The sequence below is a fragment of the Anopheles gambiae genome, chromosome 2, assembly GCF_943734735.2.
Source record: "Anopheles gambiae chromosome 2, idAnoGambNW_F1_1, whole genome shotgun sequence".
NCBI classification, from domain to species: Eukaryota; Metazoa; Arthropoda; class Insecta; order Diptera; family Culicidae; genus Anopheles; species Anopheles gambiae.
In genome coordinates, this window is record NC_064601.1 from 80,072,784 (window position 1) to 80,094,799 (window position 22,016).

Consider the following 22,016-nt stretch of genomic DNA (forward strand, 5'->3'; position numbering starts at 1 on the left):
GCAATTACTAGTTTTTCAACATGACTGTTATGAAATGTTATTGTTTTACTAAAATTATTGGTCTTTTGACCATATTTATGCATTTTTAAGTGTTTTTCACTATTATAGGTACACAAAACAGGCATGTTCCTATAGTGGTTATATTTATAAAATCAATAAAAACAGTTCGTTTCAGATTTTTTCGATGATATTTTTGACATGTCGTACTGTTGTCATTAAAATAAGCAACAGAAATGAGTTTTCTGTAAGTAATGTACCAAACAAAGGCCAAAACTCGCTTATCTGGCTGAGTGAAAAAATCAACCTCAAATCAAGCTTTATCGTTCCGGGTGCTTTATCTACAGGTGTTATTCAGTACTTTCGTCAATATTTTCTTCAACCAAATTCATACATTTTTTACGATCAAATTACAAAAGAAATCATTATTATGGCAGCTATCCTTGCTATTCATATAAAAACAACTTCGAAACTAAGTTTCATTGATATTATACATTGTTTTGGAGGTATCTTTGTTTACCACCACTATAGGAACACAATACGACGACTATAGGAAACATACCACCATCATAGGTACAACAAAATTTCGTAAATTTGATGTGTTTCATGGTAAACATGGTTGTGATTGCAAAGATAAAACATATTCTAATTGCTATGTGTTAAAATATTCACAAATTGGCCTTCCTGACAATGGTAATCCATTAAAACACATCTGTGTCACTAAAAATTGCACCACTATTGGTACACTTACCCTGTAAATTTAAAATATTTTTCAAAGCATTTAACCCTTTTTTATGAAAACTATTTTTAGAGTCGGTAGGTTGTAGTCGAATGTTTCAATGTTCTGTGTACGAATATTCGATTTGAATTCACTTGAATGCGCTTCTAAACTGAACTGTAAAAAAATCTCCCATTCATGATACTTCATGCAAAACTGAGTAAAAAGTTTTCCGAAATACATAGTGCACCGTTAAACCACAGCACGAGAAGCGGAACCGATGCGAACAGCGACATCAAACAAACAAAATTTACACACACACACACACACACACACACACTTATATACCACAACCAAACAACAAACACAATATTTTAAAACATTGCACAGTTGTGTTTTTTTGGTTGACGAAAAAATGAAAACAGCAACAAACAAGCTAACAGAAGCATAAACCGAAAACAAAACGTCATTCTCACCAAACCCAACAAGGTGTTACCGGCACCAGCAGGATCTGAATTATCGGAACAAAAATGAGAATCACTTTTTATGAGTGAACTAACGGTCAGCGCCATTCGTCCTTTCGTCCTCTCATGTTGGCCCCAGTATCATAACAATAACAAGGATGCATTCACAAACACACCTACACTAAGCGCGTGAGCCGAGAGTATGGGGTAACCATTGAATGTATTTTTTCCGCTTCCAATCTATCGCCCGCAGTTAAAGTGGGGAAAATGCGCGCATCAAACACAGCCTCAGCCCAAAAGCTCAAAAACCATTCATCTAACCATTCATGTTCGACAGTGCGCCGTGTTTGCTGTGGGGTGAAAATGGAACGGAACTGAACAGAGCACGACTGCAATGAAATCCTTTTTTTCTCGTCACGCAGATGGAAGGTCCCTTCGTTTATCTTTCTGTGGGTTTGGGTAGGTAGGTTTTGTTGCGTCGCGCTTTTGCGCTCGGTTAAAATTGTTCGTGTTGCGTGTTGAACCTAAAACCCTTTTGGCATGGGCAAAGTGTGGTGCAGAATTGCACTATTCTATAACGCCGTCGGGCGTTGATTGGGATTGTGTATGTGTGTGTGTGTGTATGAGTGTGTACGTGTCGGTAAGGTCGGTTTTGGAATTGACACTGATAGTGCACTGTTTTGTGGCGTATGTTGGAAGGAAGCAAGTATAAAAAACGAGCGTCGAGAGATACAAAAACTCATCACACACCGCAGCAACAACGGCTTAACAAATTGATCCCGGTGATATGTGTGATCCGGCATACAGACAACGGAGCTATGCGTGTGTTTTTTTGCTTTTGTTGGTTTGTTTCTGTTTGATTGATAATAGAAACTCAAAAACAAGGAATACATAATGTAAACGTTCGTGCGGTGTCATTGAAAGGTTTTAGGAAAAAAAACATCCAAACCGCAGACGGAGCGGGACATGCTTGCAGTGACGCCAGGGTGATAAAAATGATTAAAATGTCACTATTGATCTACAACGCGGATTATCGGCGGCATACGTTTTAACCACAGTAAGATTATGTCTTATTTATTTTTGTTTAGTGTATTAACTGCAGCAATAAAAATTGTTTTTCCATAATTCAATGATATCCAAATATATGACCTAAATCAAAATATAGAATGAATGACTTTCAACTCTGAATTATATATTACTTAAGCAATCCTAAACAATGTTGAACAAGTGCATTTAATTATTAAAATATTCACTATAACTCAACATTCAGAATAACACAATAACCAGTTATTACAATGAGGCTTAAAACATTTTGTTTGTTTTATCTTAATATTCGACTACAGCAAAGGCCTGCAGGTCCAGTCTTGAATGCTTTAATCAACCGGTAGAATTATTGAAAACGTATAATTGGTTGATTATTAAATGATATTGATTGATACTTAAGTTAAATGATATTAAATGATGCTTGAGTGCTTGAGATAGAATCAATCAAGATATGGCCAGACATGTTTTAACTCGTTTCCCAACATGGGCCATACGGCGCTTAAACGATATTGGACTGGTTTCACACAAATAAAATTGTTTCATAAAAACCAGAGTAATTGAGAAGTATGTAAAAATTGTAATTTAATTCAAACTATTTTGCAGAAATCCAATTCCATGGATTACCACCACTTACCTGAACATGTTTGTAAGCTCCTCTGAGTGCTGGAAATGCAACCCACGAATGTTTACTAAATCTTGGAGTGTTCACTTTTACATCTGCAAAAAATAAGAGAGAGAGAGAGAGAGAGAGAGAGAGAGAGAGAGAGAGAGAGAGAGAGAGAGAGAGAGAGAGAGAGTAAAATATTGTATTCTTCAATACTGAATGACGTTCCTCATAACTTGTAATTGTTTTTATGTGAGCTTTATTACAAAAATCCTCGCAAAAATTGCACTGCACGATACAGCTAAAACAAATTTTTATGTATGATCCTTCCCAGAAAGCCTTATTTAACACAAATCCATTTTTCGAACTAAATCGCCCAAGGTTTGTTGTTGCTACTGGAAAAATGGATACAATATAGAACGAAATCGTACATGCTTCGTTAACTTTTCTCCCGAAACCGTTATGAGTATTTTTTCCCTTTTCACCGTCAATCTAATTACCATTCGAGCGCAAAACCATGGTGGTCGGTGATTGTTTCGTGATGGAAACAATCAATTGATATGTGCTACAGTGCCGGCCAAGTATCATCGGCAACATCCACGAACGGAACAGAGTTCACCGGATCCGCTCCCGGGGCTTTCTGCCAAGCCCGCAGATACGCTTAGTCACTAAAACTTAAGCCGCTTTATTGGATTTTCCGGTTTCCTTGCACGGGAGTTTGGTCGAAGAAAACCCACCCCACCGGGACGAAGCTTACCCTTGTCAGCGAAAATGTTCATCCTCGTTCCGGTGGAAAAAGTTTGCAACCATCCTATACGTACATGCACACCCTCATTGTCAGCAGAAAAGTTGCCACAGCAACGAGGGAGATAGTTTTTCGTGAGCCTTCTAGTTGAAGCTCCCTTCCGGAATTTTCCAGGATCATTCGTTCGAGGTTCCTGTGCGCCTGGGTAGCGACTGTATTCTGTCGTGTTTGATGTTGCCATCGGTATGATGGTGTTTAGAAAATGTACCCCCACGGATTGAAAAGTTTTCAAATTTATGCCACCGCGGGTGAAGGATTTCAATTTCAGTGTTACCCCAAGCTATGCTATGGCAGACGCGGGTGTGCGTCTAATCCTTTGTACGAAATGTTTATGCTTAAGATTATGTGTCCCTGTAGGGGTTGTTGTTGGATAGTGTGAAGTAAACTTAAAATGAAATAAGCAAACTCCTAACCCCTCCAGCAAAACCAGACGCTGAAATTAATCAGTCAAAAGGTGGGTACAGTGCTCATCGCACATTAACACCCTTTCACATCAAAAGACAGTATCTTTTCAAAATAGGGTTATATTGTTTTCGAAACATTCGGGAGAGTGTCGATTTATGGTCACCATAACTTAGAGGGAAATAATGGCTTAGCTAATGCAGTCAAATCTGAAAACTGATTGATTTCAGCTAACTTAAACTGATAAATCAAGTTTAATTCTAAATTGATTTATTACTGTTGATAACAATAACAATAATTTACATCAAGAAGTATAAAAAGCATCAAAATATCAGAATTTTCATTAATATAGCAGTCATTCATTGAAGATATATTTCACAAAAAGATTCAATTCAACCTTTTCGTTCCCATTAAAACTGTTGTACAATCTAGCTCTATGAAAACTGCTTCATATCGCAGATCTGAGAACCACGAAGCACGTTGGATGACATTTTATCGCTGAATAGGAACTGTATCGAACAAACACAGCAGCAATCAGGATGACTACGAACAAAGAATACGAAGAAATCATTCACATCCATTGGCTTTCTATAGTAAGCGACCTCAAAATGCGAAACCAACATCCAACTAGCTGGCATATCATGATGCATCCTCACGACGAGTGGCGTATGCTGACAGTGATAGCAAATTGCATCGCGTACCCCGAATCTAGCCAAGTGACATTCGCAGAATGGTGGCACGAAGCACTAGCGAGGTAATGGATTTCTCACTTGTTTTTCTGCTGTCGGTCGTGCATCTGACAAGCATGCGCTCGATATCGTTTTCTATACATGGCGTTACGAAACCTTTGTATTGTACCACTTCGCTATCCAGTGCCAGTGCTTTTTCCTTTTACCAAATTTGAGTTGATATTTGATTTTTTTTTTTAGTTGTGCAATTGTCAAAAGGGCCATCGAAAGCTTGACGCAGCAGTTTACTAACAGTCAATCATTATTTACCCAATGAGCTGCATGTGTCAATTAACAATCTTGAAATAGATATTTGAACGAATGATAGTCTGTTGGCTTTCAGAAAATCATGAAATGGAGATGTTAGGCATTTCACTTGCAATTGCAGCATTTGCAATTGCATTGATGGCTTAGAACAGATGTCTGTCCGAGTACGGTTTGAAATTATTTAGTACTTTCTAAATGTTGTTTTACTGGTTTTATTGAACAGTTTTATTTCAGTATTTTGCTTCAGCTCTCGTAAATCAATCCATTTGAATCTCTCCCTCTTATCATTACTAATGCTGTTTTACGTCACTAGAACTGGCAACATCTCAAATGTCTCGAAATGTTATCTCCACCTCTGCATGACCTCTGCGTAAATGCGGCTACCATACCATACATACCATCAGCCTTTTAGAGATGTCAATTTCCAAACAATCGTTCAACCTGCGCTACTTCAAAGTTTTCTACCCATACGTGCTCCAGTTTCGAACATCGGTTGTGGATGAAGGTAGTTGCTATACGATTTGTCTCAGTTAAAATTCAGTACGGCACGATTGCAAAGATAGCCATCGGTACCATCAGCAAACCAGAGAAGATATCAACCGTCCATTTCATACTGCAGTATCGTTTGCGTTGAGCTACAGCGACAGGCCGGATTGCTTACCTCCCCCAATGTAAAGAAGTCGTCGCTTGTTGTCGTTGCGAGAAAAAGCTGATCCGGGGCTCAGACAAGTGCAGAGGTGCACGCAGCAGGACGCTTATGGTACGAGCGGTACGCTGTACTTTGTGTAAAATACAGGACGGATGGGCTGTCAGTTTGTTGAAAGTCTTTTATTCTGCCAAACGTTACAGATGGCAGCGTACCGGCAGCGCTCACTGCACCATGATATTTCACCAGGACATGTTACTGTGGCTTCTTTCGACAGCAGCACCCTAACCAAGCTGCATAAATATATCGACAAACCGTATGTTGAATAACGTACGGCCATAAGAACGGCTGTTGATGAAGTGTCTTGAATGAACTCAAAAGATAATTCACATCTCGATTGCAGGCAACTGATGGTCTATTAATTCAAACCATTGGATCGTTTTGAACATAGTGTAAAATGCAGCCATAGCCAATTGCATTCCAATTATTTAACTCTTTACCATAAATAGCAGTAAGAAAGCTTTTTTTAACATGTGCTGTTTTCTAGACATGTTTCTAAATTCTACAGAAGTGACGTCCTTTAACAGTAATAAAAAGTATTAACAAATTTATGATAAGTGATATTTATGGTAAAAGTTATGTCAGTATCCATGTGAGGTGTTTAAATGATGTAATAAGGAGTCCTGGTAAGCTCAAGCAAATTAGTCAATCAATGAATGATTTGATGCAATTTATCTGATCTTTCGATATACGTAAACGGATGTTACAAATGTTGGATTGGCTGTAAGATTTGCTTTTATACAATAGACAGTGTAAGATATTTCTTTGTATTGAAATTGATTTGTGTCATGAATTTCATCCGTCATTGGAAAGGTTGCCAAGCATCTCATCAAAAACAGCCGTAAGACTTCCAAAGTCTACCTATTCAAAAGTAGTCTTACAAGAAGTAATTCACCAGTCGTGTAAAGTGTACTAATATATATACATTTACATATTCATCAGTTATGATAAAGTAAATTCTCATCAACCAGTAATGAGTGTGCAAGGAAAGCACTGAAACACCTTTTTACAAACATCTTCGCGTGTATCAAAACGCGCCAGGAAGGATCAAAAAGGTGCGCTCCAAACATCAGGATGTGAGCATTACAAAGGCGTAAAGCATGAACACATAATTGTAATTTATCTGCAAACTAAACACGAATGCTATCTGCGCAGGACGCAGATACCAAGAGTATGGCGTTGCCTTTGCACATTTTTATTCAAGGTACGGTGCAAAACAGGTAGATTGAGAAAAAAAACTAAAGCAATCAAGAAGGCTCCGCTGAAGAAAAAGTGAAATAAAAAGTGTGAAAACAAAATGTACCTTCCAATAGACCTTCCCATTGACGGGAAGTTGATTTTTCGATCCTGATTCCCGGGTAATGGGTAGGTAGATGAAGTGTAAAAATAACTTCCCACCAAGGACTATTCGTGGCCCTTGAAGCACTGTGAAAAGCTCTGGCTAGCAACGAAAACGGCGGGGTAACGGGCGCCCAAGGAAACAAAACTTTTCCTTCCAGCTGAGCTACCCGTAGCTTGGAGTGGGTTTTTCCTTGTGCCACCATTTTTTTTGCCATCCCACAACAGCATCCACGCTTCGCTGCAGGGGCAAATTTTGGTTTTGGAAAATTCATTTAATTTTATATTCGTGCTTAGCGATCGGAACGCGGTGGTATCTCTCTCGCTCGCCAAAATGCTGAACCATCTCGGGTGAAGCGGTTCGCACAAATATCTTTCACTTTCCTTTTGACTCATGGGTACAAAAATGTTCACCTACACCACATAACCGCGTAAAATGTTGTGATGTTTTCTTTGTTTTTTCTTTTCATCCCCTCCCGTACGGTTGCGGTTCGTTCCGGATTTTGGGCAGAAAATTTTGGTATCGTTAATGTCTGGTGTACAGAATGTTTGGCTAACGAGATGCTTGAACGTGCATCAGTCACCGGCCAAGCGTACACGGGTTTAAGGAAAGCAGAAGCGCAACTTCAAAGACCAATTGACAATTCAAGCTGAGTGGTTTTGGTGCTTTAAACATTATTTTTTCTAAAGATGAGTTAGACGAAGAGTTTATAAAGACGTGTGCGAGACGCAATTTTTCATTGCAATTCAGTGAAAATGCTTGAATGTTTATTTCTTACTAATATACTAAAAATTAAAAAGTAAAATAACTATTACTTTTCTAAAAACAAGCTTGCCGTACAAGGTGTTACAAAATCTCTCTTCATGTACATTGTACATCTAAACTTCAGCATGGTATTGAAGTATTCCTGTGTGCTCATTCAAACCAATTCAATTAAAGTTTTTTTTATAATTATTTCACGGCAAATAGCAGAACCCACGCAATCAACCGTAATCCAAATTCAGAAAAAAAACTTTTCATCAATTTCCCACCTCCATTGCACAGTAGGCAAAGTCTTTAACATGGTAAGGTAGATTTCAAAGCCACCCGGCAGATGACACCGTAACTAAAAAGAAATAAAGACTTCAGTGTCCCTCTCCACAGGAATAAAGGCCATTCCACTCACATACACACGCACGAATCATGCACCAATGATCACCTATATTCCAGCAACACATACTGTCGCCAGGAGCAAAAAAAAACATCTCTTCCCTCTGAAGTGTAGAAAATACTCCTCAGAAAATTTTCTGGTTCGATGCCATCGCTCGACGAAAGGGCAAAATCAGCGCATGGCGAAATGAAACTGAAATCAGAGGGTTTTTATTGCCCTGGCAGACAACTTTTAATTTCAATCGAAGAAAACTTTTCCTCTCGTATGTGCGTTGCTGCCTGGTTACTTCTGTCATGTCTGTGCATGCCTTCTCTGTTCCCGCCATACGGATACTACCAATCCGAGAGTTGATATCTCATATTTACCTTCAATTGGAGTAAAAGTTTAGCGTGGAAAAAAGTTGTTCCGGCAAACAATTTTCCTGATCGGAACCGTTGACAGTGGAATAGTTGTGTAAGTTGGATGGAACAATTGCGCTTTAACTGGTATAAGGTAGCGTATAGTTGCTGTAGCGCCGTATTTACCAAGCGGAAAATCTTTTCGGAAAATGTGATTTAAAATGGGATCGAAAGAATAGAATGACAAAAACAACAGTTCGTTTAAAGTAATGCGCGTTAGCGACATTTTACAAGCAATTTAGGAAAAAACTTTTACAACTCGGCAACACTATGTTGGCTATTATATAAAACAACTATAAAACAACCCAGTTAGTAAAAGGGAATACTTGATTCATTTATTCTAGACGGAAATTTTCTAGCCTGCGTGAACCGTACGGCTACATCCTTTGGCGTAATAGCGAAAATGCTGAAAACATCGTTCCATATCTCGGCAAGGCGATCAAATGTTACCCACCAGTCCGACTGTTGGAACCATGCAAAGGCTTCATAGTGCAACACCATCCAACCAACATCACCAGCACGGTACGCACATATTTGTTTCTTGCTCTTTCGCCCTCAAGTCCATTCGGACACCGCGTTCACAGATCGAGTTCATTAAAACAGAACAAAATTGGCATTCCAAGCTGACACGGAATTCCGAATTCAATATCGTCGTACTGAGGCGCATTCTTTTCTGCTGGCGGCTGCCAGCGATGGGCAAAATTTCACCCCATCGTTGCCACATGTCTTGCCGGCTAAATGGACATTTCAGAGAGTAAAATACTCACAGAGACTACGAACTACGGTATCTTGACTAATGCGGAAGAAGACAAACACAACTTGAATTTCAGAGAAACAAACAGGTGATAAAAGTAATGGGGTGAATGTTTTCTTGCGCTGAATCTAACTAATGGGAAAGTTAATGTAAAAAGTGTGAGCATTGAGACATACAATTGTGTAAAGCTTTTTTTCATCGACATTATGGTAAGATACAATTGAAACGAATGTGTCAGAACATAGTCTGCTCTCCCGAAACAATACGCAGTTTTCATACTTGTCACCCAAGTGTATCTTTTGTCATAGTTTCGCAATCTGTAAAATCGAGAAACTATGTAAAAATGTTCAAGCATATCAATGGCCTGATCTCGATAAAGATCGAAGGTGGTACGGTGCTTAACAGAATTGTCCTAATGAAGCAATTTAGTAAAACATATAGCTGGCGGTCCCGTAATATAATCATCAACTCGTACGACTGAACAACCAGCCTGTCGTGGGTTCAAACCTAGAATGAATCATCCCCCTTATTATCATAATAAATAGTTTATTTACTAATTATTTTAAAGTAAACCAAACGAAACCAACATTACTAATCATTATAAAATGCCGCTTTTTTACTATTTTTTACACATTGATTATGGATGTCTCTATATAGTACAGTTCAAATTCAGTTAAACGAGGAAAGTGAAAACTTCTGTTCAAATACGATTCAATCCGAATTTGTTTAAAGTCAAACAAGGTGATACAATTCTGTCAAAGAGCGTAGCATACAACTCACACTATACACATATCAGTTAGTTGCTTATCTTACCTTCTTCGCAGCGCTGCCCTGTCTTGCCGAAAGCACACAGACAACGCATCAGTGACGACGATCCTTCCGGCGAAATGTAACAGGTACCTTCAGAGCCGCAATCAAGTGTGCACGGTTGGCTGAAGCGATTAATGGAGAAAAAGAAGGAGTCGTTTAAGTTACACCAAATAAAACAAATTAGATTCTGCTGCGTCTTAAACGAGCATATGAAACAGATCCCAAATCAATGGCAAAAAAACCCGATGAATTTTGCCTTGAACCACATTCAAGGTGTCTTTTTCTATTCTTACACCCACAGAGCTCAAGTTAATTTGATTTATTTTAAAAAGCATCAGTAATGAGTTGATTTACATAAAACAAACATTTAACAAACGCCACCGTCGAATGACGTCTGTTTCTTCAGTTGATTTTGTGAATGTTTCCACTTGGGCGGAAATTCTATTTTTTAATGAGCTAATGCTTTAAATTATTTCATAAATGAAAAATGTTTTCAATGTGATAATGAACAGACACATTAAGCTGCACTGTTTAAGGTTCTTGGTAAGTTTGTTTAGTTTGAAACGGATTTAGTTCTGTATGAACGGATTGGATTTTTGTCACCTGGATGATAAATACAATTTCAATTAAATGTATTGAATGTAACAAAGTCAACTTAATAATGGAATGCTAATTAGAAGAGGTTCACATGCGATACTTTTGCAGTAAATATTCTCTGACATTTGGGGTAGATATGATCAAATAGTACAACAATGTTCTAGCACACCAAAGAATGATACAAATTATGCGTCTACCCAATCTCGACCTACCTTATCGCAGCACCTTCTGCTGTTTGCTGTGTTGCATTAGTGCGAGGCTCGGCTGACATTGCCAAACCGTCACCGCTGACGCCCTGCATGATGGGCTCCTGGGGACTCATGACACCGCGCCCCATCGCCTCCGGAGGTAATTTCCCTTCTCGCTGTGTCTGCTGCATTCCCTCGTCCTCCTGCGAGCCAGCCAACAACGGTAAGGCCCTTATTTCCGATGCACCGTCGTCATCATCATCATCGTCCTCGTCAACCGCCAGCAGTGCAGCTGACGCCGATGACACTGCCATATCCGGCACACCGGCTCGCTGCCACCGACCCCGGTCTTCACCGGAAAGGTGCGAGTGTAATGATATGCCACTGATTTCCATATCACTCGCCAGTGGCATATTGCTGCTGCCAGTGCCAGTATCATCAACGCCCGTACCCGGTCCCTTTCTGCCAGCGGATGTTGCGTTAAACTTTCGCCGGTCACTGCCGGAAGCGGAAGTCTTCGGATGCTGCTGCTGGTGCTGCTGCTGCCGCTGATCATGCCGCATGCCATCACCGTACGCCGTCACTAGCGCGGGCAGGCCATCATTTTGGATGGATTTTTCCTTGCGGCTTGACGAGCGGGCGCGGCCCTCATTCGCATTCGCCGATTGCTTCGAGGACGGTTCGAGTTTCCAATTACGGTTTGCCTTTCTTCGCGCTAATTCATCGCTCTTCGCGTTGATGCTGTTCGGGTTCGCGCTCGATGGGGGTGGCACTTTGGTGACCGCTCCCTGCCGGCCTCCGCTACCGCCCGACGTCGTTTTCGCTTCTTCGGCTCCATCGTCATCGTCGAACGATTTCATCGATATGTGCAGATCGGATATGTCGAGTTTGGCGCTGAACGATGCACCACGCTGATAAAGGACATCCTCCTCACCGTTCGATGCGTTATCGTCGCTGGAGGTAGAATTGATTTCTGCAAGTGAGGCAAAAGTACAATGGTGGATTGGTGAAAAGAGAGCAAACAAAACGTGCCATTCATATTCAGCGCTAAATTGAAGCAGACGTTGATATTTGCCTGCCTGTGTTGTCTGAAATTCTTAGTATAGTTTAAACCTTTTATACAGCTTTCCAGTCAATGTAGAACAGTGTAATTCGATGGATGTTAATAAACATCCTATTGTATACATTTCCATTGGAACCCATTGAAACATTAACATCTAATTTAAATCAATTTCAAAACACACACATCGATGGGCGGCGAAAGAATTCCAGCACAGTATTGTGGGTAGATCCAACAGTTCTTGCTTAGTAATAAATAAAAGTCAAAAAGGAGTTTGAACTAATATCATAAACATAATAAACATAACATAAATAATTGATTCTCCTTTATTTTAATAAATAATTTTAATAAATCACTTTCAATCCACACCATAAACTTTAAATGCTTCTTTTAATTTCATATATTTTAACTTTTCTTTAGTCTTACATGCTCACTTTTTCATGGATTTCATTCAACCCTAAGAAACATTTCATGTCACCCACACGTATGATTAGAATGCCACGATGCGGTAATGTGACAATGTAAAATTATGCATGTACATCCACTGCCAGTGCGGTGTAATGGAGGGCCTACCTTTATCACAATGCGACAGATTGTCTGACTTGCAAAACTTGTTCGATTTAGAATTGAACCGAACCGCACCGTATGCTACATGACGCTCATTACGACAATCAATCACACACATAGCCCACACCGTCCGCCGTTCCCATCCCAACCACCGGCGCGACCCAGTGGTGGGTGCTGAACGTGAAAAGCGACAATGTTGGATGTATCCAATTACTCAATTACTGTTGCCGGAATGCTTCATTGAAGAGCAATATCGTCGTACCTGATGAAAGAGGCGCTGACATACTAGCCAAACAAAATGACTCGAAGTTTCACGTTCGCGCACGGCGCTGTTTGCCTAGCTTGATGAGTCGATCATTTGTTGCCAATTCCTCTCAACATGGCTGGATGCTTTGGTGAGGGGAAATATATATACACGCACATACGCCGAACGGCTTCATTAACTTGCGCCAGCGTAATATTTGCCACATTATCGTCATCATGGGTGGGTGCATAAATAGGCGGGCATTTTTTTTTGTTTTGTTTGTATGTGTGATGGTTTGCATTAATTGGCCCTTTCCAGGAGTAGGTTTAATCGAACGTTATACGCTCCAACACGCGAAGATGCACTAATTACCGTGACCTTTGGCGTTGCGTTCGATCGGCTCATTCAAATCACGTACCCACCGGTCGCAAGCGGGCATAATTCGTCGCATTTAATGGGCAGAAAAATTGAAGTACATAAAATTAGCCATTTCACCCTATCTTTAAAAGGGAGGGAAGTGAATTAAATTGAATCGGGTGAAACTCAGCCGATTCAATGGAGGGCAGATGGGCGGTAAAAAATTTACATCCGTTAAAGTCGAGAAAGTCGGCTCCCGCTTGCTGCTCCAACCTGCTGCTGTTGGGTCACGCTGAGACGCTGGAGGTGCATAATTATTTGCCTCGTGCACTTCCGAACGGCACACACATCAGGGGAACAATCGCTGCATGATGATCATGTTTCATTCGTCATCTGATTATCAATTAACGGCTAAGCGTAATTAGTGAATAGGCCTGGCATCGAATGCGAAAATAGGTGAGAGATGAATAATTATCTCACTGTTTAGTAGTAATGTTTCTACGCACTGCTGCATGCGCGTTAGTAGCCACTGGTAAAGCGTTGTTTTAATTTCTAGTGTTTTGTACCATATTCAAGAATGTAGCCATTAACTCGAGCTACTAGTTTATGTGATGAGGCTTTTCTACATAAAGAATACTGTTGATAATGTTCGAACTCCAAGAATGTGCCAAATGACCCTTGAATAAAGTAAGATTTATATTGAAGAAACGAACAATGGTTTATGACTATTTGTAATAAGTAACTCATAGTGCTTAGCAAAAGTTCAGTAGTGCATTTGTATCATCAGAAGACACAAAAAACCCACCACCAACTATACAAATCGTGGTAGTACGTGCACAAAGAATAACTGTACAGTGTACTTATAGCGCATGGTCGATCCGCGGGACCTTAGTGATGCATGGACACCTTCGGAACACAGAACTCATCGAAGGTCATCCATACCTACATCACTCCACGGGGCTGCTTTGCAGCGCCGCGAACCGTTCACTCCATTTGGCGCCTGGCACGCACTGGTCGCAATGCATGCAAGGCCCGGCCCGCCACCGGTTCGAGTGTGAAGGAGATGAAACGATTGCCACAAAACCGGTGCTCAGGCAAAGACGCGCGCATGTTCAATGCTGAGAGATCTTTTTGTGTTTCATGTGTGGTGCGCCACCAAACCGTCTCGGCGGGGAGATGCTCCATTTGGTGGGTTCAGTTTAAGTGAAGGAGACCCACGAACACGTTTAGCTCGTAGCTGGTGCCGTCAGTTGTGCTACGGAGTGCTCGGTGAACAGATCGGTTTTATGCATTGGTGTGTTTTAAGCTAAGCCTGATCGTGCTGAACGGATATGGCCACCGAAGTGCCCTACTTTACGAACGCCGAAAATGGCTACGTCCCGGCCAAGTTGGCCCACCGGAGCGCGGCCAGTAGCCAGCCGCTTCGATTGCTTCGTTTCGTCGTTAACCATGTCATACCGGACACGGTAAAGTTCCTGCTGCAGCTGATCCCACTCGCGCTCAGCGGTCTGGTTGGGCTCGTGCTACCGAGCAAGAAGAAATCAATCCACGGCCACACCGCCCTCGTTACCGGCGGTGCAAACGGTTTGGGGCGGGCGCTATGTCTTCGATTGGCCCGGGAAGGCTGCCAGGTGGCCGTGGTCGATATCGATCTGGCCGGATCGCAACGGACCGTAGAAGACGTGCGCGCGCTCGGCGTGAAGGCGGAAGCTTTTCTGGCCGATATTGCCAACTACGAGGCGGTAGAACGGTTGCGGCTGGAGGTTGAATCCAAGCTTGGCCCAGTGGACGTGCTGGTCAACAATGCTGGCCTGCTGGCGGTGCTTTCGCTCAGCGAAGGCAAACCGGCCGACCTGGAGCGCATCGTTAATGTTAATCTACTGTCGCACTTCTGGGTAAGTTGAGTAAGAAAGTTCGTTTTATAGTTGTTCTTGCTAAACCAAATGTTGTGTTTTGTAAATAGTCAAAGGAATTCATTGGTGGGTTTTGTGCAAAGAAAAAAAATCAAAACAAGTGATTAACCTCTTCGAAAAGGCTGTTTTCTAAAAAAGATTAAAATGCTGTTTAAATTTGTGTTTTTTTGCTTCATTAATTTAATGCTGAGGTTAAACAATATCGAAAAATGTTGCATCTAATTACTTTCTTAAAAATGTAAATAAAAAGACATGCTTTATCATAATTGTATATCATTTAAAAGAAAAAAAGAATTCTGCAATCTTGCTGAAGAAAAACAGCTTGAAGAAAAATTGTAAAAATTAAATCATTAATGAAGCAGATATGAAAACATGGAAATTATAGACACAATTATGCACAGTAAGACATATTTGCCTATTTATCGATTGAAAGTGCCCATCATGCACATCATGTGCGGGTCGATCCGTATCTACAGGGACCTAAAGAATCGATCATTCGAATCGACCCGCTGGTTCATCAGGTGCACGAAAACGTAAATGATTCCGAACGGTCGATGCAGCAAGTTCTGGCAGGGATTTAAACCTACTTTGATCTGGTTTCGACCCATATTCACTGTACCTGCTGATCGTAGTCGCTTATGTTTTTCAGTACCTAGTGATCTTTCGGGTCGACCCAATTCCATCCCCACAAGTCATGATCCGAATGCCGATAGTGAAACCAAACTCAAGCGACTTAAAATAAAAATCAACCTATATGCATCATGAACATAACATTAATTGGCTACACAATTTTTCGGTCCGTTACACTTTCAATACTCTCAGTGCAATACATCAATACTACCAAGCTGTCAATAAAGTATGTACGTCGGAATTGATCTTAAACCAACAACGTCTCAAAAGTTTCAGGTCCAAGTGAATGTGGGTGTGAATCGCACCAAAAATACATTGTAAATAGTGTACCATAAAATTACTGTGTGAAAAAGTAAAAGGAACCTGGTGAGCACCCCTTTCTCTATTCTGTAACTGGTTTATGTACCCTAAAGTCCTTGCATGCAAACATACTTGCTTTTTTTCCTGTGTGCTAACCTTTTCCCACTCCACCCGTTTGAGCGGGTTTTTATTTTTGCACCATTCAGAATGTTTTAATATTTTGAGGTTATTTCCTTTCACACAAACACATACACCTAGACGATACGCGCTTTCATGCCAGGCATGATCACTAGGCACCGTGGTCACATCGTCGGAATCGCTTCGATCGCGGGTAAGTAGTGAGCGACGGGTCAGTGCACTCTGCACCAAACTCGAGCACCAGCACATTCGCAACCCTTGCGTTTGCCCTGCGCGCCAGGAAACCGGCACCAGGTTTCGGGCCGGTAAATCAAGGTCGACTGGTTTGTTTGATCCAGAATTAATGAAGGTCTACCTTGCAGCCTACTTCCCGGTGGGACGCTTCATTCCGTACACGGTCACAAAGTACGCCGTGCGGGCACTGATGGAATCGCTCAACAGTGAGCTGCGTATGGACGGTTTGCAGAACACGATACAGACGACCTGTGTCTATCCGGCCCTCATTGCCACCCGGCAACAGTTTATGGATATGCTCGACAAGCTCAAGTACTTGGACGATGCGTGCGGGAGACGCTTAGCCGTAGGTGGAGGAATTGAGATGATAACTGCTTTCACTATATTTTTAGCTTCCTGAAGCGTTTCTACGTATTCACGCCGGAGCAGGTGGCGGAGCAGATCGTTTGGGGCGTGCTGATCAACAAGCGAGAAGTGTTCGTGCCGAACATTATGGCATTGTTCAGCAAGCAGTTCGAGTAAGTGTTGCAAACGACCCAACTCCCACCAAACCGAAGGAAAACGCTCAAAGCGTACTCTCTTTGCAGATGTTTACCGGCAGGCCTGCGGCACCTGCTGGTGTCATGCGTAATGAGAGGGAAAATACCGAAGCTAACGGCACACTAACGATAGAGGTCCCCCCTCTTCCAACGCCTGCAAGCAACCTTGAGCCGAACAGTCTAGGCGTACTCGCATCATTTTTCATCGGCAAAAGTGCATCCGAAATAGATAGCAATTATGCAGCGCTAGTGACGCAACGTCCAACGTACAAACAATCGCAACATTGGTTCAAACCCAATTTGTCCCACCACACCGTTAGCCAATAATAAAAAAGCAGCATTAATAACGCTCACACCGTGAGTGAAATGTGATTGACCTTTGCTTATGCAAGCACTGCCCACTTCCAACATGACCGCCTTGGGAAGCTCTGGGCTCTCTTCAGACAATCGAAATGACGATGACATTGAGATTCGATAAAGATGGGTTTCAATAAGCTTGGCTCACAGTTGCAGTATGTTCTTGCTTTGACGTGCTTATTATTTTATTTCTTTTCTTTGCTCGATTCGTACAATTTCAACAGACCATCCGCACGTTCATCGATGGAATGAAGCAGCGCCAGCGAGGATACATTCTTGCCGTCAGCTCAATACTGGGTATGCAAACTGCAGCACAAATCGTCAAACGATTCTGCATTCTTGCCCTTCAATGAGGGAAGGTTTGATTTTTATTTACCAAAGACTCTACTCACTAACATACGTTCTTGGTTTGCCATTGAAGGTTGTTTACCAATGCCGCGGACCGTCTCCTACGTTGCTACCAAGTTTGCAATACGCGGGATGATGCAGGCATTACAGCGCGAGCTAACGATGGATGGTTTCGGGGAGAAAATTGTAGCCACTACCCTATTTCCAACCTTCATCGCCACCAGAAAGGAACTAATGGATCTGTTGAGCGAATTAAGGTGAGCACATTTTGGTCACGATGGGTTGTACTACAACTTCTGCCGACAGGGTATAGACCCCTTGCAGTGGGACTTCAAAATATACTCAATATAGTTACATACTTATAATGGTCTCGGACAGTGCATCATTAAAACGCTTTTAATTATTTTGGTTTAAACTGATTCTTCTTATAGTTTGGATGAAAAGCTGGCCATTCTGACGCCTGAAAATGTGGCAGACTCTGCTATCGAAGGAATGTTAAGGGGACAGGTCGACGTCTATGCCGCACCATTTTTCATCCGGTTATTCATGTATCTAAGCGGGTAAGATCTAAAGCAATAAATGTATTCTGGAGTAGACCAATATTAATCATTTCAATTATTTCAGAATACTTCCTTATGCACTAACCAGTTTACTGATTCAAACAATAATGGGAAAAGTTCCAACGCTGATGGACAGGACCAAGAAAAATTCGAGCGCAGAATGAGAAAATTTCAAAGTATTTCCAAGTATGATAGAATGACATTTGCGTGAGCCACAATCAACGATTTTCAAAATGTGAGGTGTTTCCTTTACGAAATGTAGAGTTCCTGAAAATCAATTTTCTTATCGAAAGAAAACAAAACAAACGCCTGTTTGATCGGTGACACAGTACATTTGTATAATATAATCGTGGGTTAAGACACACCGTCCAATAGAGTTGCGCCGTATAGCCAACATCGAAGATACTCGATGAAAAGTCCATACTAAAAAAAATCTGTTGCACGGCAATTTTGATAACGTCAAGTGTCTTTGACATTGAACCCATGACGGGCATGTTTTTAAGAGATATTGAAACTACTTCATACATAAACTACTCACAGGCTGATCGACACTGAGACTGAAAACATTTCAAGTATAAAATTTAGGTTATAAACACTGACTTTTGCCCAGTTTGAATAGTTTGAAACATTCTACGAGCAGTTATAAACTTGATGAAGTATAGCATTTTTAAAACGTGGTAAATTCCATTTTATGATTCAAAACTTGGTCATATCAAATAAATTCTTAGTTGATGAATAGGTATGTTGAGTGTCTAAATTTTGAATAGAGCTATTAATTAAAGTAATGGTAAGTTGCGCTATATTTTCATTTTTGTAGTTTTGTAATCAAACGCTTCTAATCTACATATCTACATAATTCTTATTTTTATCCCTGTGGATATGTTTATAATTTCCTTAAACAACTTAATTTGAATTCTTATTTTGTTTTTTTTTTACGAAAACATGAATTTTCCAGGGCACAAGAACAACGATTGTTACTTAGTTTTAGATAGTTTTTTTTTGTAGATATCTTGAATCTTCTTATTAGCGTAACGACTTACGCGGTCATCCTATCCTTTTACAGGCTTTCGAGGCCTATTTAGTATCGTATCAAGCCAGCCGGATAGTCAGTCCTTGCTACGAGTGGTCCATATGAGGTCTGAACCCACGACGAGCATGTGTTTGAATTATGCGAACTGATGACCGTACCATGGGTCTATTGTGGTTATATTTTTTTCTTTATTTGTAGTTTTAGTCTTTTCCAATCGCTTATGCTGTGTAAAAATAATATTTTGTAGGTTTGATTGTATGCATTATTTACGATATGTTTGTCGTACATCATTAGTCATAGGTTTTTACGCATCTTCAGTGGAGAAATAGTTTACAATGGAAAAATACAAACACTACAAATGAGTTTTTACATGATTGCTATACACATAAAGTATGTTTTCGTTTCTGCTTTTAGAAAACTTTCACAATCGGAGACCCACAATATTTTCCTTCCTTGTTGTGGTTGCAGCAAGCACTGTTTTGAGAACTTTCCACTTAGTACGTTACTAAATTGCACACACAAAACCATTTTTTCTCGGTCCTTCCAAACCAAAACAACTGCCGGGTGGGCTGGCCCGTTGGGGCCCATTAACGGTAAGTTCCAGTGGGTAGGGTTTGAAAAAAGGGTTTCGCTAACGCACTGCGAGTCATTTGCAGCTGCAACTGCAGTTTGCGCGCCACAATTCGCGATCAGTTACGCTTCGGTGTTTGCCCGGAGTGGTTCAAACGGAGTAGCAAAATCAAACAGCACCGTCACGATACTTACCCTGCACAGTTATACACACACAGAAACATACACACACGAGTGCTATCGCGATAGAGACAGAAGCTAGCAGCGAGTGCAGTGTGTGCAGTTTTGTGCAGCGCAACGTTTCAGGGCAGGCGCAAGGCAACACAATGCAAAGTTTACATAACATCGGCCAAACGCCGTACCAGAAGGCACTAAGTGGGAAGCCCACATCCATCAGGGCAGGGGCAAGTCTGGTCGAGACGCTCCGCTTTGTCGCTTCGGTTGTGCTGGATGTGGTGACATTTTTTGTCCTGCTAGTACCGCTCGTAGTGCAGTTCTTTGCCGGGCTGACGCGCAAAGCAACGAAGAAGAACATATCCGGCTGGACGGCGCTCGTTACTGGCGGTGCGAACGGACTCGGCCGGGACATCTGTCTGCAGCTCGCCCAGACTGGTTGTCATATTGCCGTGGTCGACCTGGACGATGTCAATGGTGCACAAACTGTTGCCGACGTTAGGAAGCTGGGCGTGAAGGCACAATTCTTTAAGGTAAGGAGCGATGAAAAACGGCAGCCGGCCTCCGGACGCTTTGTCAAGCCCAGCACACAAAGGGGTGTGTTGTGTGTTTGTTTTGGTGTTTGTTTTGTCTGCGCTTTTTTTTCGCTTGCTGCACACCTTTCCGGGGGCTCACTATTACCTAACGTCGCCCTGCCGCGTTCAAACTAGCTCGGTGGTATTGAGCAAGCGCCAGTGCACCAGTGATGGTGCACATAACCGGCGTAATCAACTGCAACTAGTTTTGCCCGGCTTATTCCACACGGTGCACTCGGTGTGTCGTTGCAATGCCCTGCCATTCACCTAACATACAGCGGGGACCGATGCGGGACTAATGGGGCACCACGTTTTCCCGTTTCCTTATCGGCAGGCCGATGTTTCCTCGTTCGAGGCGGTAAGCAACCTGAAAAGGGAGGTGTCGTCCAAGCTGGGCCCGGTCGATATTCTGGTGAACAATGCCGGTGTCCTGCCATTGATGTCCTTACGCGAGGGCACACCGGACGATCTGAAGAAGGTGATTGAAATCAACCTGCTGTCCCATCTCTGGGTAGGTACACGGTGTGGACGAGTATTTTGATTACGAACTGTACACAAATTAATTGTCCTCATTGCGGCTCGCTCTATGTTCCGTGCCGCTCGTCCAATGTGCACCGCCAGACGCTACGTGTCTTCACGGATGATATGATCCAGCGAAAGCGAGGTCACATTGTGGCCATCGCATCAATAGCCTGTAAGTACTATAAGTCGCGCTGTTCTTGGCATCGGTTGGAGAGTTAACCGCTTGCGCTACTCATCCCACAGCGTACCTGCCAATCGAGCGCATTATTACATACGCCGCCTCCAAGTACGGCGTCCGTGGCCTGATGGGTTCGTTTGCCAGCGAGCTACACAACGAGGGCGTTGACGATATCGTTAAAACCACAACCGTCTACCCGTGCTTCATCAAAACACGCCTCGAGCTTATGGATGCACTGAAGAAGATGGGGTAAGAATAGCACATTGATAGTTTTTTTTTGTTCATTGTCTAAACAATCGTTTTTGTTCCATATTTGTAGCATAAAAAATCGGGTTCCCATCATGCGTAGTGAAACGGTGGCTCGAGCAGTTGTTGGTGGAATACTTTACAACAAGGCGCACGTCTACATACCGAAAGTTGTTGGACCTTTCGTTGGGATTTATGAGTAAGTTTGGGGATGTGCCTGGATGAAATCAATATTAATGAACTATTTTATTCACATTTTATCTTCCAGAAATCTTCCTTTTAAAGTAGCACATTTGGCCAAAAGATGTTTGCTCAGGACCAGCATTCCCAATGTCATGGAGCGATAGTTTTGCAGCTAACATTAAGCTGCACATTGTATATTCAAGCCATCTGCCATCCTGTACCTTATGTATCTATTAATTTTTCGCAATGCAAATGTCGTTAAAAAGAAAACTGAATAAATTAAATCTTTACCTTTCTTTACGCTAGTGTTTAGCCCATCT

At 41.7% G+C, this 22,016-nt stretch overlaps 3 protein-coding genes across 10 annotated transcripts in view; 2 read left to right on the plus strand and 1 right to left on the minus strand.

Moving 5' to 3' along the window:
- Window positions 1-22,016, minus strand: part of LOC1274724 (uncharacterized) — a 129,690-nt gene that overhangs the window by 40,670 nt on the left and 67,004 nt on the right. For all 7 annotated transcript variants that reach the window (XM_061642305.1, XM_061642304.1, XM_061642302.1 and 4 more), the window contains 3 exons: window positions 10,996-11,944; window positions 10,190-10,308; window positions 2,858-2,940 (listed from right to left, as the gene is read on the minus strand). In XM_061642305.1, the coding sequence (XP_061498289.1) occupies window positions 2,858-2,940; window positions 10,190-10,308; window positions 10,996-11,944 (1,151 nt within the window). The remainder of the gene's footprint in view (window positions 1-2,857; window positions 2,941-10,189; window positions 10,309-10,995; window positions 11,945-22,016) is intronic.
- LOC1274873 (17-beta-hydroxysteroid dehydrogenase 13) lies at window positions 14,114-18,960 on the plus strand. Of its 2 annotated transcripts, none has more exons than XM_001688463.2 (5): window positions 14,114-15,094; window positions 17,535-17,607; window positions 17,732-17,915; window positions 18,090-18,218; window positions 18,283-18,960. In XM_001688463.2, exons 1-5 carry the CDS (start codon window positions 14,531-14,533, stop codon window positions 18,380-18,382), a joined length of 1,050 nt encoding a protein of 349 aa, XP_001688515.2. In that variant the 5' UTR covers window positions 14,114-14,530; the 3' UTR covers window positions 18,383-18,960. The 2 variants fall into 2 exon arrangements, with proteins under 2 accessions (XP_001688515.2, XP_314062.5); XM_314062.5 differs by lacking the exons at window positions 17,535-17,607; window positions 17,732-17,915; window positions 18,090-18,218; window positions 18,283-18,960 and adding exons at window positions 16,301-16,373; window positions 16,543-16,726; window positions 16,807-16,932; window positions 17,002-17,325 and having other exon boundaries at window positions 14,124-15,094.
- Window positions 19,913-21,996, plus strand: LOC4576760 (uncharacterized oxidoreductase YoxD). Its single transcript, XM_061642307.1, has 6 exons — window positions 19,913-20,525; window positions 20,902-21,078; window positions 21,189-21,261; window positions 21,333-21,516; window positions 21,587-21,712; window positions 21,782-21,996. Exons 1-6 carry the CDS (start codon window positions 20,145-20,147, stop codon window positions 21,858-21,860), a joined length of 1,020 nt encoding a protein of 339 aa, XP_061498291.1. The 5' UTR covers window positions 19,913-20,144; the 3' UTR covers window positions 21,861-21,996.